The sequence below is a fragment of the Styela clava genome, chromosome 1 (assembly GCF_964204865.1).
Source record: "Styela clava chromosome 1, kaStyClav1.hap1.2, whole genome shotgun sequence".
Taxonomy (NCBI): Eukaryota; Metazoa; Chordata; class Ascidiacea; order Stolidobranchia; family Styelidae; genus Styela; species Styela clava.
This window is the reverse complement of record NC_135250.1, coordinates 22,700,020-22,719,577: the sequence shown is the minus strand read 5'-3', so window position 1 is coordinate 22,719,577 and position 19,558 is coordinate 22,700,020. Positions and strand designations below refer to the sequence as shown.

Below are 19,558 nucleotides of genomic sequence, written 5' to 3'. Positions count from 1 at the left end.
TGTGTTCTATAGGAAGTGGGACAGGGATATCATATCATCTATATCCGTGTCTTATATATCTATACCGATTACCGTATTTCTCCGTGTATAATACGCACCCCCATAATTGTGCGACTAAATTTGACCTGTGCGTATGATACGCAGAGAGATACGGTATTTCGCAAAGTCAAAGAGGAAAGATATGTTTCATCGCGTAACTCAAAATGATAGTTGTTTAATGAGTTACAACAATGCGGACCGAATAAAATATTCGTTTGTGTGCAGTTTTTTAACCGAACGTTGTTTCAGCTCGAAGAAAATATGTCCCAGAACTCCCACATTCAGATATGTATATGTGGTGCACTAGACCCGGTTTACAATTAGTTGCATGGTGAATTACATTTACCGTAACTCTGCACGTATGCAAAGATACTCTTCAACTTCGTCGTGCACAGGCGCTTAGCTAGACGGTGCTCATTCAAAACATTCTAGGATCAAAGAGCTGAATATATCGGTGTATATATAACTCTTATCCGATATACACAAAAGTGTTGGGGGCGAGACTCCAGTTTGTGAAGACAGCCTTCACTCTCTTGCAAAAGCAAATCAAACTTATCCCTAAAGTTGAGAATCCTTGTCAGTAAAGCTCAGTGAATCTCGTTCTGTGACGTCACAATTAAAATAATAAAATGTACTTTGCACGGATTGTAATACGACTTAACACAAGAAAGATAAGGTTGTGAAGTTAGGTACCAAGTGCGATAGGGTGCTGCCTAATGATGCTGTTTGTAAGAATATTGGAGAAAGGAACTGTCGTTAGGATAACTACACTCTAATACAAAATCATATCGTGAAGTTAATACAGATTAGCATCATCGACACATCAACCTTTTATATTCAAAATGCCGTCTTCAAAACACGAAGCAAAGTTGTTATTTCTTATAAAGAAATTAATTCGTAGGCAGCATTCGGCAACTGGATGTACAATTAACAAGATATGTCGCATGATAGAAGACGAAGATATCGGCGTAAATCCGTGTGAAATAGGAAAGGCTGTACGGAACGCTCTGGAAATAGGAATCGAGAAAAGAGAACTTGTGAATGTCGCGGACGACGTGTTTGCGATTGCAAATATGGGTATGTTACTTTATATTTATTGACAATATTGGATTCTTTATTGAAAATTTTTATATTATTTTGAACATCAGGTAAGGATTGCCAAAAAAAAGACGGGTGCAAAAAACGACGGCAAAGTAGGAGCAAATCTCGTACGAGTACGTCAACTTTGTATTCGAGTCAAAACCAACAATCAAGAGAATTGAGAGATAGGGTAAGACAAAGAATATTTTTGGTATGTCATGTCCTCATTTTTAGACGAATTTGCCAAACCATGGTCACGCTCACACACTGTAAAGTTGGTTGTCAATGCTTGATAGTCAGCTTTAGTTCCATGTGCCTTTCCAGGTAAAATTGTGTATTTTTTAACCTTTATTAATTTTTTTTATGTTAGCTGTCGTTTTTGTTATTGACTGAAATAAAATAAACTTGACTATGACAAAAGGATAGTCATCTCTAAGCAAAGTTATCGATGACTAATGAAATGCCAAGGGCTGAACGATGTAGTATATGCCAATTTTAGGAATTTAAAGTTGTTAATAGAAATAGATAAGTTACATACTGTATATATAAAATATATTACTGGTTTGGCCCTGCTGAAAAAGTTTGAATTCAATTACGATGAATTGGAACTTGAGTTGATAAACTTTGTATACAATTTTTGACACTGCTTTCAGCTATTTTAATTGCAACGCTAGAAATATAAAGCGTTTATTTGTTTTTTTCAAGGTCAAAGATATGCGACGGGAATACAGAAAAAGGTTTGAATTAATTATATTTTCTTTTTGTGAATAAAAACTATGTTTGACAAATTTACACTCCCTTAATTTTATCAAAATAATGTTTTCAGTTAGGAAATTTGTCATGAATACGCAAGTTCATTGTAGAAAGATTTATATAAAAACCTATTTTCCTACAAACAGCAAAGAAAGAAAATCTCCGCCATCAGATACTGAGGATGAAACAAATGTGAAGTCTAGTCCGACAGAGAAAGAAAAACCTAGTAAAATTGAAACAGTGAAATGCTGTGCAGATCGAGCGTACAGGAGGATGGGAATGGCGAGTCACAAAGTTGGTCCATCATTAGAAAATATGGAAATTGATGAAAACGGATCAAAAATTGCTCGATCTGTCTACGACAATTCCCATGCTAAGGAATATTCGTCTGAAGAGGTGTGTGTTTTAAAATGCCACACAATTTATAAAGTCACAAGAAATTCTCTATATTTTTCACATCGATCAAAAAATAGGGACCAGAATCTTTGCCTTCCTGTATATTCTACCATGTATATCTATATATAATACCCAGATACGAAAAGTAAACACGTTTCCAACCCAATATATTAAATTTCAACTGTTAACGATGCTAGACAAATTTTCTTGTGATGCGGCGATCGCTGCAAGAACAATATAATAACGAATGTTTTAGTAGTTGCTCTGGTAGTAGTTGTTTAGGGATTGCAAGTCAAATATCAGAAAAACGATTACTTCATTCATTTCAGAATTGTCAGAAAGATTTCACGACATATTCCAAACGTAAAAGAAAGAAGCTCCGAAAGCGAAGAGTTAAATTTGATCGACAAAAATCTGTTGCAAAGTCATCTTCCTCCTCGGTGGCTTCCAGTGCCGGTAAACCAAAGTTTCGTAGAAAAAGTCGGTGTTGTAAAAAGAAAAGGGAAGATAAATCTTCCAAAAGACATATGAAACCGAAAAGAAAACCCAGAGAATTAGCGAAAACAATCAAAAGAAATAATAATAAAATATTTTGCTTATGGTGAGGGAAACTGAACGCTGTTTTTAGTATCCTGCTAAGTTTCAACAAACAATTTTTGCCAAATTATTTGAATATTTTGTGTATTCTTTAATTTGTTTTATTATTTATTTCGCCCGAATCAAGCGTCAAATTTATATTTCATTTTTACGCAGAGGAAAAGATTTGAAAAAAATAATATTATTTCTCTAACAAGAACTCTGTGCTGCTTGTGTGCGTATGTGTCATAAGTAAGGATGCTAAGTATGACTACTTACAAGTATTCGATTCTTATCCAATTCCTCTGCATATTCCACCGAGAAATCATACCCACTCAACAATACCGCGTGAAATTAAACAAGAGAGCGATGTTAGAATATGTGGGCGGCCAAGAAGGCCAAAATTAGGTATATATAAGTAGTATGGGTATATTTAATCTGTCACTGTATACAAAATCGCACAAGAAAAAAACGAATCTCCAAGAACCCATAGAGATTTTTGAAATAAATAAACGTAACAGCACTCTAGCTTCCAGCAAAATATATATATATATATAAAGTGAGGTTGGCGGCGTCGTAGCAACTCAGCATAACAGTCAAGCAGTTATACATATATATATGTGAAGGAATTGCCACAAAACGTTACACATTGTTTGCAATCCAAGATTTAACCTTGAGAATCGATTCTGCGGAGAATCGAATCTAGACTCAATTCCGCTATCCCTAGTCTCACGGAATTTTAGGAGATCAGCGAACCGGTTAGCATTAGTAAAAGAAAACATGTAACAGAATCGGCCGAAAAATATGACTTTTGTGATGGAACCGGCTGACAAAAAATTTGAATCTCACCACTGCTCATGGGTCTTTAGAAATTTTGGATAATTAAAATAGACCCATAAAAATTTGTTTCCAATAGTCAGCAATTTTTCAGTATGACACATAGATGAACCCGGACCGCGGAGTCGTGTCAAGGTGATTGACTAAGCATTCCCAATAAAGAGGGCTAACATTCGCAAATGTTTTCAGTGTTCCAATTTTGTTTTCTTTGAGGCGGGAGTAAAAATTGTCTTCAAACTGGAGTGGCAGATAAATTTTCGTCAACACTGGGTCGGGAGTTTTAAATTACTCGGAGTTTGGGGTCGGTTGCAAAACATCCACTCTACAGCACTAATTTGAACAACTTTACACACTTTTGCATTGTTTAAATAGTTTTATTTAGCTGGGGTTTCAACTAAAACACCATTTTCCGTATCATGAAACGAAGGAATAGCATTTTCTGAAGAGTCGTCTTTTGAAGACGACTGGGAGTCCGGCGTTACATTAGGCTTCTCAACTGACCTAAAATCTGTCTTCGGTTGAAGTTCTATATTGACTAACTTGATAACGGCTGTAGCATAATTATACAAAAATGCTGTCCAGTTCAAACTTTTTGCTTTTACTATGGATTCGTGGATCGCTTTGTCTTCGGCTATTATCTGCATATTTCTGATATTGCCAACAATAATGTTATGTAAACAGTAAATGGCCCATAGTAAAAGACATTCAGATGATTCGCTGTCGCAAATTATACCACTGACTTGTCGAAGCAGACCAAGGGATTCGCATTGGTCCTGCAAAATACAGATGAATGTCTCAATTTTAAACAAGCTATCAGGTAATGCTAATGCTGAACACGTTCAGAAAAGCGGAAATTCACTTTCTCTACATGCTGACATAATTTTACGGTAATTTTGGGTAACTTAACTACACTGCTTGTCAGAAATATCTCCATCATCTTAATCAGCCTGAACACTCAGCCTTAGTAAAATATTCACCTGATGCTCCAAATGGTTTATTGTGATGATGCTGATTGCTTTCAATATTGACACCTTCACATCCGCTCTGATATCGCCTTTGCTCAATAATTCGACAAACTTCGGGAGATATGTTCCCGCGCACTTCGTTGCTGGTGGCCCTCCAGCGTATGCCAAATTTCCCATTCTGAAAATACATCTTGTGAGTACTGGTAACAAGTTACTAAAAGTGGAATATTATACATAGGCTACAAGTTTACTTAATTACTTGTCAATCGCCTCCACTAACTCCGATCCACTTATGACTTCTGATTCAAACATGTCTAGTGCCCCAGATGCTTTGATGATTCCACGTTTATAAAGATTCTTTTCTTTGTCAAATATACTGTCATCCACTTCATCGGCGGACAAGAGTTTCCATACGTTTCCCAAGCGACGCGAAAATCGTCGGGCGAATCCTTTTAACATTTTGAACCGTTGGATTCAGCGATTCGAAGGTGTTGCTACAAAACTGAAAAGCAATTTCGTTCGAAGACTTCTAGGATGTTTGATTCTTCTATGACGAAATAATGGTCTTAAATTTGGATCGGTTGCCAAGAACATAGGGCAGTTTTGGTGTTATCGACAATAATAAAATATCACTTCACCAGTGGGTTTTATTCAAATATCCAACACTCAACTGACTGTTGGTCGTTTAAAGCAGTTAAGGTTGCATGTTTTTTTATCAGTGTGGAGCTGAGTGATTTAACTCGGTATATTTATATATACGGTATACCGAGTTTTCAATCTTTTATTCGCGATAACACCTAACAAGACTGAGCGAGATAGTTCATTTACAATTCTTTTATTTTATATTAATAAGCACAAACGATATCCAAAATGAACTACCGTATTTCAGATATTCTGAAGCAGCGTGAAAGAATCCAAGGCTGGTTTCATTGTTATTGGTTCCAAATACAAATGATGGAATTATATATCGTTATCAATTCTACCTAGCTCAGAACACAATATTGCAAGTGCAGTTTTAAGTATTCTGTGGCGTCTACAGCTGCCGCAAAACCATGGCGGTATTTCCATACCGTGGCTGCCACGGCCAAACCTCAATGCTGGCGACTGATTTTTAACCGCCACAAACCAATGACGAGCTGCCGTTACCGCGGCAGCAAATTGAAAACCAATCGCAGGTAAAATTTTGCTGCCGTAACCACGGCAGGTTGAAACGTTTTTTTTTATGGAGACAGTTTTGATGAATTTGGGGTTAGGGTTTAAGTAGATATAATTCCGCACGATCAATTGAAATCTGGTACATTAATTTGTGAATATACCGTTAATACTGATTACTAAATACTGAATAGCGCTATAAAACCATGGCAAGAGCTGCGCGGTACGTTCGTGGCAGGAGCTGCTATGAAGTGGTAAGAACTGCGCCTCCAATATTGCGCAAGCTTCCGTCTCATTGGGTTTCGTTATTTTCAACGAAAACATAAATAATTTTTTTTAGCCCACTTCATGTATGTTACTGACGTATCAAATCTGCATTTAGGTGTTTGAATTTCAGTATATATATATATATATATAATTCGGTTGATTGCTCATCTGAGCTGACTGAATATGTCAGCACATTCATTGGTGATGAACGACTGAAAACTGACTATAACGAAACGTTTCTAGTCGAAAGGCACTGAATAAACATGATTATGGGACACTCGAAACTCTCAAATGTCGTTTTTGGAAAATGTATCGAGTCACAAGAATGCTAACATTTTCGATGACCTTGCAATAAAACAAAAATAGCATGCGATACCACAAAACGATGTAATATATATTACACTTACGCAGCGTTATCTATTTGTTGGAAATTCAATTTTTTTCAATTCAGTGTTTTCCTTAATTTCACATTTTTGCCTAACTGGCGAGGGATTTGTACAAAAGATCCAACAGAAGCAAACTCATACACGAAGCAAGTCATTTTGAAATGCTTCAGGTCTCGACTGGAGGATTACGGGACTCCTTCCTGCCAGAGGCGTAGCCAGCATATTTTGCGCCCGGGGCAAAATATAAAATTGGCGCCCCGGCCCCCACGTTTAATCATGTTTTCTATTGCATTTAATTGTATATGTAAAAAAAAAATATATTTCGTCACGCTAATAACCGAATTGCCTAAGTCATTTTTAGCTGTTTTGAGAAAAACTTCCCAATGATATTGCTATGCTATGCCATTGAGAGTCTTTAATTTGCCATAGTTCAACTTTTTGATCGTAGCCGGATTTAAGTTAATTTGTATGACGCAGTCATGTGACGTCATAATGGCACACTGTGATTTAGGCAAAAATGTGTCTATGGCTAGAGGACATACGCAATTTTGCAACTTGTCTATATGTACCAGTCCTGAAAACCAAACAATCCAAAATCCCCAAAATAGCTAATCTGTTTCAATTACATTATTTTTTATGTTTAAAAATATATATTTCATCAATATAACACGCTCTGCACATCACCGAAATAAGACTAAAGTTAAATATAAAGATAAAACAGTAATGTACTCTTATATAAAAGTCAACCAAGGTGAATTGGACTCAGACAGTAAATATCACAAGTGCACGCCTTCCTATACAGTAGTATAAATTGAAAATTATTAGAGCTAAGCTAGAATCTGAGATGCAAAAACTCGAAAATCCTTCGCCTAGGTTATTTTGCCTTTGTGACGTCACAGTCCTGTCCTGCGTTAACAATGATAATTCATTATGACGGAACAATTGAACAAATTTGCATATCATACAAAATTTCTATTTTTATGGGTTTCGGAATTCTTAAAATAAAATCTGAGTTAACAGACAGGTGCGCAGCATTACATAAATACCTATTTTATGAAAAATTCAAAACCGCCCAAAATGACTTACGCAATTCGGTTATTAGCGTGACGATATGTGAATTCAAATTTATATGTATTTATATATTTTATTATTTATTCAAAAATATATGTATATGTAAATTCAAATTTTAATGGAACATTTTATTTAAAGGAGAAGCAAAGCTATACAGAATAGAGCATATGTCCCACTCAGTTACTGTCAAAGATGATCTACATAGTCTAAAATAAATTCATTTTTTCAATTTCACTGTCGTAAACTGGTTAACACGTCATCAAAATCTGTTTTTTTCCAATGTTTCTCTTTCAACACTTAGAAGTGCAAGATCACGGAGACGATCCTGTCCCGTTGATGCACGCGAATACGACAAAATAAGTTTCAATCTGCTGAAAGACCGTTCACAGCTTGCAATTGAAACTGATATTGTTAACAAAATTCGTAGAGAAATTCGCAGATTGAATAAAACGTCGTCTTCAAAAGACACAATAAAACCAAGAAGAGCCAAAGGAGTTTCTGGTTGATCTACAGTTCTGTTACTGAGCAGCATTCTGCAATCTCCAATTTCGGTGAAAAGTTCGTGGCCATTGATGTCCGTGTGGTAGAGATTTGCAAAATCTGTGCAATCTCGACGAATTGTCGAAAACGGCATTGAGGTCTTTTAGCACAGTATAATATATTTTATGTAACTCTGCCGCAAAGTACGGTACTTTGACAACAAAATACAAAACCACGTATTACTCAAAACATGTATTAACATCATTCAACCAAATTCCGTTTCCATTTGTCTCCAGCACAGAACTAATATCAACTTACATCCGAGTGCGCAGGCAAGAACTTAACGATACAGAACCACGTAATTAACCCGGTGCATTTTGTTACCTAACGTTACCAAATCAAATTTTGCTTTGTTTTCCGGCCAGATTTTTTTGGCCATGTAATTACGATGGAAATCTGACCGTGATATGTGCGTGATGACGTCGGCAGTCGTAAGTGGTCTGACCAAGTGTGCAGTTTGCCATGTACTAAGATTAGATGTCTGCCGCCGGTGCGATCTTGCTTGTGACCGTTTTTTACCTTTGTTGTGAAATTTTTGCCAGCCCCATTTTGGCGCCCCTGTACCTTGGCGCCCGGGGGCATATGTACCCCACTGCCCCCCCCCCCTAAGCTACGCCTCTGCTTCCTGCCGAGGGTTGGTTCACGTAACCGCTGTTCGGTTGGGGCTTCCTCCACCATCAAGTTCATGCATCTGAAACAAATAAAGGGTCAACCACACCCGACATGAACCGCACAGGGGAGTGGCTTGCCATATGATTAAGCCGTTCAGGGGATATTCCTCTTTCCATGAGATAAATGTGAAAATCCTATCAAGTAAGAGATAGAGGCATGTGTATCTTCAATGATATTTTCAATTTAATTAAGATTGCCCATGATGTGTTTTAGACCTCATTTGATGTTTAAACAACTCTTGTGAAACTACGTCCTATGTGTTGTCATTATTTCTTACGCCAGTACTGCACCAACCACAAATAAGATGCTTACTGGTTTCACACACTTGAGAGATTTGTACATGGTATACAAACAAGAGAACCCGCGCCAGCCAGCAAACACCACTACAAAATTTGGTGAAACATTTATTTGAGATACTAAAATACACAAGATAATAGTTTCACACAGACATTTTAAATGTGAATTACGGGTAATGATAGAGCTAAATATACTACATTATACGCACCTTACTAAGTTAATAAATAGATGTCATATAAAGATGAATAAAGCCACAAACATAAGGAATAGCTAATAGCTAGTTGGTCGGAAACAAGCTCACCTTGGGAAAGATTTTCGATGTCATCATTTAAAGAACAAATCTTCAACAAGACCTGTGAAGCAATTGAACAAAAATTGCTATTTTTCTTATTTAAAGTTTTTGATATCATTTTTGATATATTTGTTCTGATCGTCAAAAGTACACATATTTAAGCTAAAATTAAAATAAAATCAGAATGTTTCATGTTTAACCAAACAATGGATAAATTCAACTGAACGTAAAGTTTAGTAAAAATTAGATAATTAGATGATGACAATTCCTTGATGAGAACATAGGGTTCAATACTTAATAATTCAAGCAGGCTGCAGTTGTATCCTATCAAGAGCGACTATGTTAATTCGTTATACATATGCTTAAGCAATAATATATGTACCATAAAGAAAGAAAGACCTTCCCAATTATATACAGAAGACTATACAAAGTACACCAAAAAGATTAGAATCATGAATTATTTACAAAGCCATTTCACATACAGTAATAATATTTTATTTTAATATATTGCAACTACACCGGAATTTTTCGATTAGTAATATTGTGAATTGTTAGCAAATTAGATATCTCAGATACAATGGCAGATGCAGAAAAGTAATTTTTTTTCTCAGAGATAGAGTTAGCTTTATATTTTCTTTATTTTTTGGAAACAGAGGAACATACATAAGGATATTAAAGGATAAATAAATAGTATTGTGCATCCTTCACTTTCACCAAAGAATATAGTGATACTGTACGTCAAAACAGTTAGCCCTCGCCTGCTACACCGAATTAAAAACATAACAAACGAAATTACAGAAAAAAAATGAAATACAATATCGAATCAGACACAATAATATACAAGATAGTTGGTCAGTGTGTGTTTTCGACTATTTTTAACCCAAAAAAGAGGTAATGTGAGTTTGTGACTTAAGATGAATTTGTGCTCAGTGCTCGAAGTACAACTTATCAATGTGCAAATACATGGAGATTTACTTCTAAAAAGCAAAATATCAAGAATTGTGCTAGAAATGAATAAATCACCAAAAAACTTTTTTTTGAACTAACAAGGATAGTGATTTACAAAGTCCGATTTTATATTTTTCTTAATCAAAGATGGGACAGGTATGTGTTGTACCTGTATGGTGAAGTTCATCACCGGCCATATACGACCATGTATCAGAAGAATATCCTACAGAAATTTGAAATAAAAAAACTAAGCCACACTGCAAAAGAAGCAAATATTATAACAATATGCTACAGAACGAGAATAAAAATAGAATGAATGAGATGCAACAAACAAAGCAGTAGTGAGGTGGACCGTGGACGGCAAACATTCAAGATATAATCGGCAGACAACAAGTCAGCACCTGAATAGGATGGGATTTTCATATTTATGCTGGGGGGGGGGGGGGGTGTAAGTGCTAAATTTTGTTCATGTGTCTGAAATTGAAAATTTTTTAGCCAGAATCTGTTTCTGTTATCACAAAACAATAATGAATGTTACCTCATTAATTAAATATTTTGAGTTATTCAGGTATTTTTATAACAACATCTTAAACTAGCATGGTGACACTGGTACTGGTACAGTGGGAAAGTTCAGCAAGTCAACAATGACAGATAAGAAAATAGTGATTTGAGTAATTTTGAGTTTTTGAGAACATCTCTGCTCTTAGCACATTCAAGTTTCTTGTGCAAGATTCGAAAATTATCCTGGTACGAAAAGTGCATTATGTTTGTTGCATCCCAGTACAAGATGGTCCTAAACTATTGTAAATTATTTCAGACAGATATCACCATTGCAACAATGCCTATTCAGTTCAGCATAGAATAAAGCTATAGTTTTAAAGCGATCATAGTTCAGTTATACACAGGGTGACTATGTTCATTTTGATGCACCTGATGAGACAAAGGCGCTCTTTACAAGGTACTGTAGTCTGGTTTCTTTGTTCGGAAAACTTTGCATCCGAAGTATGTGATTGCAACTAGGGCAGCACAAAGAATGAAGCCTGAAATACATAGAGAAAAGATAATTTTTATACGCAACATTGAAAATTGTATTTACCATAATATACAAAAATGGCAAATTTCTTGGAAAACAAAGGCAATTTTGAAAATCAAAATTACTAATTATTAATAAGAATATCTGCTCAAACTAAGGCCACAAGAACTCACTCAGAACCAGTCAGTAATCAGTAGTTTATATTCTCATCATACTGAAAGCACACTTGATATACAAATTGCAATAAATAATTAAAAAGCATTTCAGGGTGAAGGCAGCCGAGAGAAACCAAATTTGGTTATCTCGCAGCGGCACACATAAGAAAGTCTAACAAGAAAATATTAAAACAAAAAGTCGAACTCTAAGGGAAATGATTCCTGAGCGAAGTTACAGACAGTCACTGGAATGAAGCGAGATACTGACACTATATGGAATATAATGTGAGTTTGCGCATAAAAAAATAACGTTTGACGCAAGACATGATGCCTTTTGCGTCAGTATGATCAGGAAAACTGCTATGACGTGGTGAATTCAACATAATTGGAGTTCTTAGGAAGAGAGCATAAATTTTTTTCTTTCTGTAGGCACATTGACCGTAAACGTTACCATTATAGTGATAATTTTGAATAACATTTCAGCTAAATATCTGAATTTCCCATTCCCTACAGACCATAGAAATCATAGTTTGTGGTTTGGAAATGCACTATAAATCCGCAGCAGTCAATTCTCAAATATATTGCATATTTCATTTCAGGAAATGAGCTCATTACTCCACTGCTATTTGTCATCGGAAAATAGAAAATATCTTTAAAAAAAAGCAGAAAAACAACTTGAAAATCGAAGCATTTCAATTTATTTTTACATTTTAACAGAATAAGGAGGTATGGTTTCCAGCAGCCAGCATTATGAATACTATTACCGGTAATTTTGTCAAGATGAAAAACCTTATTCCTCTGAAAGCCTATGTTCAATTGACTAGCATAAAGCATGGAAAGATCTTAAACGGTAACGCCCATTCAATGTAGTTTGAAATACAGTAGTAACAAATAAACTGTTATTCACTATCAATGGTAAGGTAAGCACTAAGCAGATTTTGAATGGTAGAAATAACAGAACAGATGGATTTGGTAATTCAATTGTAGGTTATCTTTAATGACTCTAACACGATCGCACAAAATTTGAATAGGTTATCAAACGTAATACGAATTCTTCGTATTTTCGGATAAATATATTTCCGAAATTTCAATATTCATCCTGTAACCCTAGAATTGTATCAAAATAAGAATTGACGGATTTGGTGGTTTAATTTAAGTGCAGCCAAACTAAAATTACTTCCATCAAAATTTGCAAATTACAGATTCTTTATTACCAAAAATAGAAAATAAAATTTTGCCATTCTTGAATTATAGATAGCAGCACTTTCCATTGAAGTTTCCAAACTTGACTACCGTAAATTTCATTCAATTATACTGAACAGAACATTATAGAAAAGGTATTCCAATAATAGTAAACATTGTTTGGTTACCCGAAACCAGTGAGTCGAAATGTGGCGACTGACGTTAAAACAGTGTACCACTCCTTCTACAAATATCCGCCTGTCTGGCAAACATTAACTTGGTAACTTCAAGATAACTTCTTGAACATACAAAATAGAATAAAATAGCTATTGTAAATAAACACGTCACTAACGTGCGTGATAACAAACAGGATCTTGGAAATACTTAGTATTAATAAATTTACAGTTCAATGGTCTGGAAAGAGAATAAACATATATCATGAAGTTATAATACAAATTTTGGTTAACAAATTCATGTACTACCGGTAACTTGTTTTTAAAAATAATTTTATAATAAAAATTAGGTAGCTTTTAAATTTTGTCTGAGAGAATTTGTGCAGTAAACCTCAATTTTAAAAATGTAACGTATTGTGCAAAGCTGTTTTTATGTAACTTTTATGTAACATTTTTTGTAAGGAAAAAGGCACACACCAAAATTTCAAGTACCGTACATATATTTCAAGGCCTCAAGATATCAAACAGTTTGATCAGAAAAATTTTGAACAGTATGATAATATGAATATTAATTTGAATTATCATTTAGAAAATGCCACAGAGAGGATTAAAATGTAATCAATTTGAATTGAATAATTGATTAATTTTGTACATTTCAGGCTAAAATTAGGAAGTTTGATATAGAGTAAAGCCTCAAGGGACCGCTGTAATACCAAACACATCATGGAAAAGAAAACCCCATTTTGATTCATCACATACAAACAATGGAGGTTCAAGGACATTATAAACCACATTGATTATGCAAGTTCAATAAACTAAATTCAAAATTACCTCTTTTTTTCCAAGATACAAGTCAGGATTTGGAAATTAAAAATTTACTGTTTTTTGCTTTTTTTTTTAAATTTATCTTTTCATATTATAACAAGAGCATTGCTCGAATATATGGACACGGATGCTGAAACAATGTAGTCCAGCAATTTAATCTTTCACATGTATGGTATCGCAGTTCTCCTAACCTGGACTAATCAACGAAACACGATTGCGGAATCGCAACAAGGTGCACATTTTTTTAGGTTGATGTCGTCATCACACACAAAAGAACGAATCCCAGAGTCCCCAGAAAATTTTGAAATGAATTTTGGAAGTAATAGCCTTTCAGTAACAAATACAATTTTTTTTAACCACAGAAAATTTCAAAGCAATCGGTCTACTAAAGAGTAAAGTGATTTTTTTACAACAACAACACTAAGAAAAAGAAGAATGCAACAACAACATAATAACCAAACGATCCATATGTCCACCTCGAGTTCAATAAGCCTCGCATGTAGTGATGAATTGTATAGGCAAGATTCGAACCGTAATTACGAACCTAAAATATATCAGCACTTCCATCAAAAAAACTAGCTACCAACAAATTGTCAGTGGATGGTTTGATGCCTTGCTTAGAGCTAAGGGCTGAATAAGTTTCATATAAAAAAAAATAGATGCAATTAAAATTACAATCAATACCCAGGCACTCTGTTGAGAAATGAAAATCCCAGAACAGAGCTAAATTATGATGTAGGTGATTAATTTAATCATCAAACATCACATAATTTATAAAAAGCAACATTCACTATATCATTATTAGAAAATCAATCAACATATTTATTTGATTTGGATCCCTGTGCAACATATCCGATAATCAGTCAATGAGGCAACAAAATCAAAACCGTAAGACCAAGTGAAAAGCAATTTGAGCGGTCATACATATTTCATCAAGCGGAACTATCCTATAATTAAATTATCAACCTGTGGAAGCTTTTAGAACGCCAAAGAGAGCAATGATAATTTTGGCATATTAATCATTAACAAATGAAATAAACTTACACAATCCTATTACATGTATCAAGTTGAAAAATGGGTTCAAAAGAGTAGCAACATTGCATTGACCAAAATTCATGCTAGATAAAAACTGCTTTCAAATGTGGGGCCACACATGTGGTACACATACACTCATGTGAGGAAAAAATCTGTTTTCATATTGACCATATATGTGGCCACATATGCAGTGCGCATAACTCGTGCTAGAAAAAAATATTTTGGAATATGTGCCCACATATATAGTACACATAACTCAAGCTAGATAAAAACTGCTTTCAAAAGTGTGGCCAAGTATGTGGTACACATAATTTATTAAGCTATAGGATTACTGAGACTTACTGTTGATGAAACAGAAATAAAGTGCATATATATCTCATTTAGCTTATTAGTATTTCATTAATCCTAAAGGCTATAAATGACCAAGGCAAATTAGATGGTGTTACATAAGAGAAACCTTTAATCAATACATGTTATTTTGGTATCCCTGTGAGTGTATTATACTCATTCTTGCACAAAAGATTTAAATCAATTTTATTGTTAGGCTGCTATAATCCTCCCCTCTCATTTTAATTCCCTAAGAAAGAGATGCTACACGGATATTGGTCCTAGCTATAAAAACATTCCACAACTGAAGAGATATTATTTAAAAATATCTTGAATATGTTTTGACTAGAAGAATGCCAGTTCTATATAATTGTCATAATAATGATCCCAGGATATGATATATAAAACAACATATTGGTAAATTGTTAGGTTGCTAACCTTTACTCTGAAAGAAGGTATTAATCGACAATCAAGGAAGTGTTGTTCAATGCAAAAATAGGCCTCTTTCTTTATATGACTTGGTTAAAGCGACTTCCACTACTTAACACTAAGAAGTCTATGATTACCTGAGAATACTTTTACATTTTCACAATTTTGCTGTATAGGATTTCATATTGAAAATGTTTTCATAATGTTTTTTATTTTTTTTTTATTTATTTTTTTTTTTTTATTATTTTATTATTATATTATTATTATTTTTTTATTAATGTTGTAATGTTGTAACTATAATACAATAAAATTAAATTTTTTTTTTATCCTTATCCAGTATTCAGAATGTCCATGTCAAATCCATGTCAAAGACTAATCGAGAATATACTCCCAAAATGTAGATTCGAAAATAAAGTTTCAGATTGTAATTAAAACGCCTGTTATTAAACCCTGCGCCTAAGGCTATTTTAAAAATTACCGGTTTTATGCTAATATATCGATATTCTTTTAATTCAGGATGAAAATAAAATGCAAAAAAAGTACAAACCTCCAAAAAAACTTCCCAAGTCAAACCCATTCTGTGATGGTGCTATTGGTGCCGCTGCTACGGAAGTTGCATCCCCACCTAAAAAAAATACAAAAGATAACGACTCTTGCACATAAAAGTATGTGATATTTTTTATCGTCACATATCAGCTTGTATATATTTTCAAAAAGTTTAATTCATTTGATTTTCTAAAAAAATTTTGGAAATGATATACGGATTTTCTTCCCAGCATTTATCGTGATCAAAAATTGTGTTTAATGATGTCCATAACAGAAAAACTTGCCTCACCTAGACAGACATATTAAATGGTATAACTGTTTTATATATCATGGTGCACAAGCCATTTATTAGTAAACAATCATCGCAGTTACGTGAAATTGATGAAATAGCACCCTAAAAATAATCACTATTATTTGATTGTGTTATAAAACAGCACCAACATTTTTACCTGCTCAATTTACTGTCATTTCTATTTGTTACAAATGAAAATATTCCACACCATTGAGAATACAAAACAATGCGCCAGGGCGTTGAGATGGACCGTTTGAGAATCCCGGAATTAACAACATAAGAAATCCCACTCCCAAACACGATAATATTATGCCAAAAAAAGTTGATTTTCAAGACGGTTATTTATCCCATATTCAATCTGGACAAAGCTCTAAATGTGCAGACACTAATATATGCTAGCTAGCTAGTATGAAGCAGGTATGTTTTCGAACAGACCAAATTTTTTAGCATTTGGTCTATCATAATTTATTGTACTCTGAGTAAGGTTGTCAGGTGTGTAAACCAGAACTATAAGGTTTGGAAACGAAGTCAAAAATTTAAATTTCAGGCTCAAAATCCTGATAACCAAGATGAATATTTCTGACAGAAAATTAAAGGCAGCCTGTCTGCAGCATCGTTTCTGTTATGAAACTTTGATTTTTCCCGGAGTTCCAAGCTGCAGTTGATTATAAATTATTCCAGACTTCACAGCCCGGTTAAAAACCGAGAATAAAAAATGTGATGCCCGTTCATAATGCAAACCACTTGGTCATTCTGCAAACAAGTTATTTTTAACTAGTTGTACATACCTGTATCAGAAGTATTACTTGTGCTTTGTGTTGGACTTTCTGGAACACTTGCACCCTGTGTGTAAATCAGAAATAATTAATTATAATTAATTGTTAGAGGTAATTATTATATGCACAATGCATCTTATATTTATATGAGTTATACGACTGCACATTTATTTATATATAAGGATTTTGACTTACATTCTATAGTGAAGGATATAAATACAATCATTGCAGACTTTTCAATACAGTGGTCTACATAAAACTGATAACCCTTTCATTTAACTATATCCGCACACGCAATATTTAACATTTGCTTTATTTGCGTTTCGAATTGTATAAAATAATATCTTGTTATACCTCACTCAGTGAGATAGCAAACGAAGAAGTGTTCTAAAAATTGCGTAAATATTGAATTTTTCAATGAAAGGGAGGGCATATATCAACAAGAAAAATAACATCTTACAGTGGTACTACTAGGTGGTACAGTGTCTGTAGATGTTGCATCTGGTGATTCTGGAGCGTCAGCAGGAGAAACTGTAGAAGTTGAGGATGATGTAGGAGACTCCGTGGCTGGAGTCGGTGCAATGGTTGATGTTGGAGATACAGTTGAAGTAGATGCTGCAGGTGCCAAAGTAGATGTTGATGTAGCAATTTCCGTCCCTGCTGGTGTATCAGTTTCTAAAAATAAACTACGGTACTAATAAAGCACGAAAAGAATTAACGAAAATAGCATTTTTCATGCAACATTTTATTCACGCCTTTCGTTCAAAACAAGGCCCTATACAAGCACCACTAATATCTAACAATATCTATAGAGCTACTGTTATATTTAAAAAAAAAACGAAATTATTCCGGTTTGGCATTGCTTACCCAATTCATTACCCCATGGGTGAGGCGGGGAACAAGGGATTTGAACTAAAGATGTGTAACCTGCGATGCCAACACAATTTAACCGCTAGGCCATCGGGTTACCCAAAAATAGTGTTAGTAAATATGAAAATTGCAAATACAAGTGCGAATATTACACAATTTTCATCTCAATCTGAAATGGTCTGGAAAATCATTGAGTTCACATATCAATATAAAACTAAAGCTAGTGAACATTAATTTAAATGAATAGATAGATTATCCAGGATTATAAAGGCTAATCTAAACATATTCAAATTGCATATTTTTTTTTTGAAACTTTTAAATAACTAACATCTGGAATAGTTTCATTCACAAGTATATTGGTCTAGTACTTTTACCCCCCCCCTCGAATTAAAAAAATAACTTGGATTAAACATAAGTCACAAATAACATGACTTCGGTTCCTAACTTAGAAGAGTTGATAATTTATTTTTTATTTCAGATATATTTCAATCTGTGAAATCAATACTAACTATGCTGTGTAAATATTATTCAGTCAGCTAATATCCAAATTTGCTAATGGCATAGTTTCTTACATAAAAGACGCTACTTGTACAGAGCCTTGTTGGCAGACATACATGAAGAGGCATCATATAAAAAAAACATTTAAAGAATATACCTCACAATTATGTTAGATTCGAATTTTTTTATTACCTGCGTCCTGTCCAAAAGCTCCACTTATTAACAATCCACTCAAACATATCAAATAAATCATATTAGTAATTCGAGAAGATGCCATAATATGAGTTTTCATTCAAGAACAGTTTATATCACTATGTAATTCTATACAAATATAATAGATGTTAAAACAAGCATAATAATAAATCAACAATCATGATCTTGATTTTCCACATTACTAGATTGCCTGGAAACGTTAACATTCAGATACATTTAGGCTACTTGAAAAATATTTGAGTGTCACGCAAAGCGAGCGACTTATATTATCAAAATTGCCATATACAAGATTAGGTATATACATCATAATATGGGTCTAACAAAGTACATGCCGTAAGTGCCCAAATTTTATATTTATTTTTTCCAATAAAAGGCAGTCTCACGCAGAACGCTATATTCTATTTGGCATGGGACATACCGGCTCAGTTGAATATTGAGTGGGTTTGATTTTAACTAAACGTGTCTGTCAAGAAGTTCAATCCGCGCTAGGCAGATTTTTTTTAACTAAAAAAATTTCACATCACATTTTTGTTTGGCGTTATTTAAGGTGTTACGGCCTTTACTTTAACCCCATCATCATCAATGTATGGTTATGAATAGGGCTGGGAATGGTTAACCGATTTTAGATGGTTAACGGTTACGATTTATTTTAACCGTTAACTGACATCTCAGGTACAAATCATCTTTATACCGTACAATTTTGTCAAATATGATTACGTCATCGCAAATTCTCCTGTGGCATTTAATCCAAAAGAATATTACTAACTGCGTGGGTAAGGACTCAATAAATGTGAAAAATAATGGAAGTACAAAGATTGCTGATAATGAAAATTTATAATGATAAACTCAGAATCATTTTTCGGTCGATTTCGAAATACAGTATATTGTTCACGGTTTCATTGCAAAATCGGATATTCAATGTAATACAACAAG

General features: G+C 34.1%; 3 protein-coding genes across 3 annotated transcripts; 1 reads left to right on the top strand and 2 right to left on the bottom strand.

The window, feature by feature from the left end:
* The first annotated feature begins 705 nt into the window (after window positions 1-705).
* On the top strand, window positions 706-3,076 carry LOC120342847 (uncharacterized). Its single transcript, XM_039411837.2, has 5 exons — window positions 706-1,116; window positions 1,188-1,309; window positions 1,825-1,856; window positions 2,019-2,268; window positions 2,598-3,076. The coding sequence occupies exons 1-5, from the start codon at window positions 882-884 to the stop codon at window positions 2,871-2,873; spliced, it is 915 nt and encodes a 304-aa protein (XP_039267771.2). The 5' UTR covers window positions 706-881; the 3' UTR covers window positions 2,874-3,076.
* Window positions 3,077-4,045: 969 nt separating this feature from the next.
* Window positions 4,046-5,161, bottom strand: LOC120342871 (armadillo-like helical domain-containing protein 2). The gene is made up of 3 exons (XM_039411893.2): window positions 4,906-5,161; window positions 4,659-4,824; window positions 4,046-4,454 (listed from the first exon to the last, which is right to left on the bottom strand). The coding sequence occupies exons 1-3, from the start codon at window positions 5,103-5,105 to the stop codon at window positions 4,056-4,058; spliced, it is 765 nt and encodes a 254-aa protein (XP_039267827.2). The 5' UTR covers window positions 5,106-5,161; the 3' UTR covers window positions 4,046-4,055.
* A 5,642-nt stretch (window positions 5,162-10,803) lies between these two features.
* LOC120342902 (uncharacterized) lies at window positions 10,804-18,735 on the bottom strand. The gene is made up of 5 exons (XM_039411954.2): window positions 18,605-18,735; window positions 17,505-17,719; window positions 17,057-17,111; window positions 15,978-16,055; window positions 10,804-11,311 (listed from the first exon to the last, which is right to left on the bottom strand). Exons 1-5 carry the CDS (start codon window positions 18,702-18,704, stop codon window positions 11,223-11,225), a joined length of 537 nt encoding a protein of 178 aa, XP_039267888.2. The 5' UTR covers window positions 18,705-18,735; the 3' UTR covers window positions 10,804-11,222.
* Window positions 18,736-19,558: the final 823 nt, after the last annotated feature.

What these genes read in the sequence shown, in the direction of transcription:
- LOC120342847 (XM_039411837.2), top strand. Translation starts at nt 882, where the DNA reads ATGCCGTCTTCAAAACACGAAGCAAAGTTGTTATTTCTTATAAAGAAA. An exon ending in CAAGAGAATTGAGAGATAGG is followed by an intron (nt 1,310 to 1,824) that starts GTAAGACAAAGA and finishes GTTTTTTTCAAG; the next exon opens with GTCAAAGATATGCGACGGGA. An exon ending in AGGAATATTCGTCTGAAGAG is followed by an intron (nt 2,269 to 2,597) that starts GTGTGTGTTTTA and finishes CATTCATTTCAG; the next exon opens with AATTGTCAGAAAGATTTCAC.
- LOC120342871 (XM_039411893.2), bottom strand. Translation starts at nt 5,105, where the DNA reads ATGTTAAAAGGATTCGCCCGACGATTTTCGCGTCGCTTGGGAAACGTA. An exon ending in TTAGTGGAGGCGATTGACAA is followed by an intron (nt 4,825 to 4,905) that starts GTAATTAAGTAA and finishes ATGTATTTTCAG; the next exon opens with AATGGGAAATTTGGCATACG. An exon ending in TAAACCATTTGGAGCATCAG is followed by an intron (nt 4,455 to 4,658) that starts GTGAATATTTTA and finishes TGTATTTTGCAG; the next exon opens with GACCAATGCGAATCCCTTGG.
- LOC120342902 (XM_039411954.2), bottom strand. Translation starts at nt 18,704, where the DNA reads ATGAAAACTCATATTATGGCATCTTCTCGAATTACTAATATGATTTAT. An exon ending in AAGTAATACTTCTGATACAG is followed by an intron (nt 16,056 to 17,056) that starts GTATGTACAACT and finishes TATTTTTTTTAG; the next exon opens with GTGGGGATGCAACTTCCGTA. An exon ending in CTTGGGAAGTTTTTTTGGAG is followed by an intron (nt 11,312 to 15,977) that starts GTTTGTACTTTT and finishes TATGTATTTCAG; the next exon opens with GCTTCATTCTTTGTGCTGCC.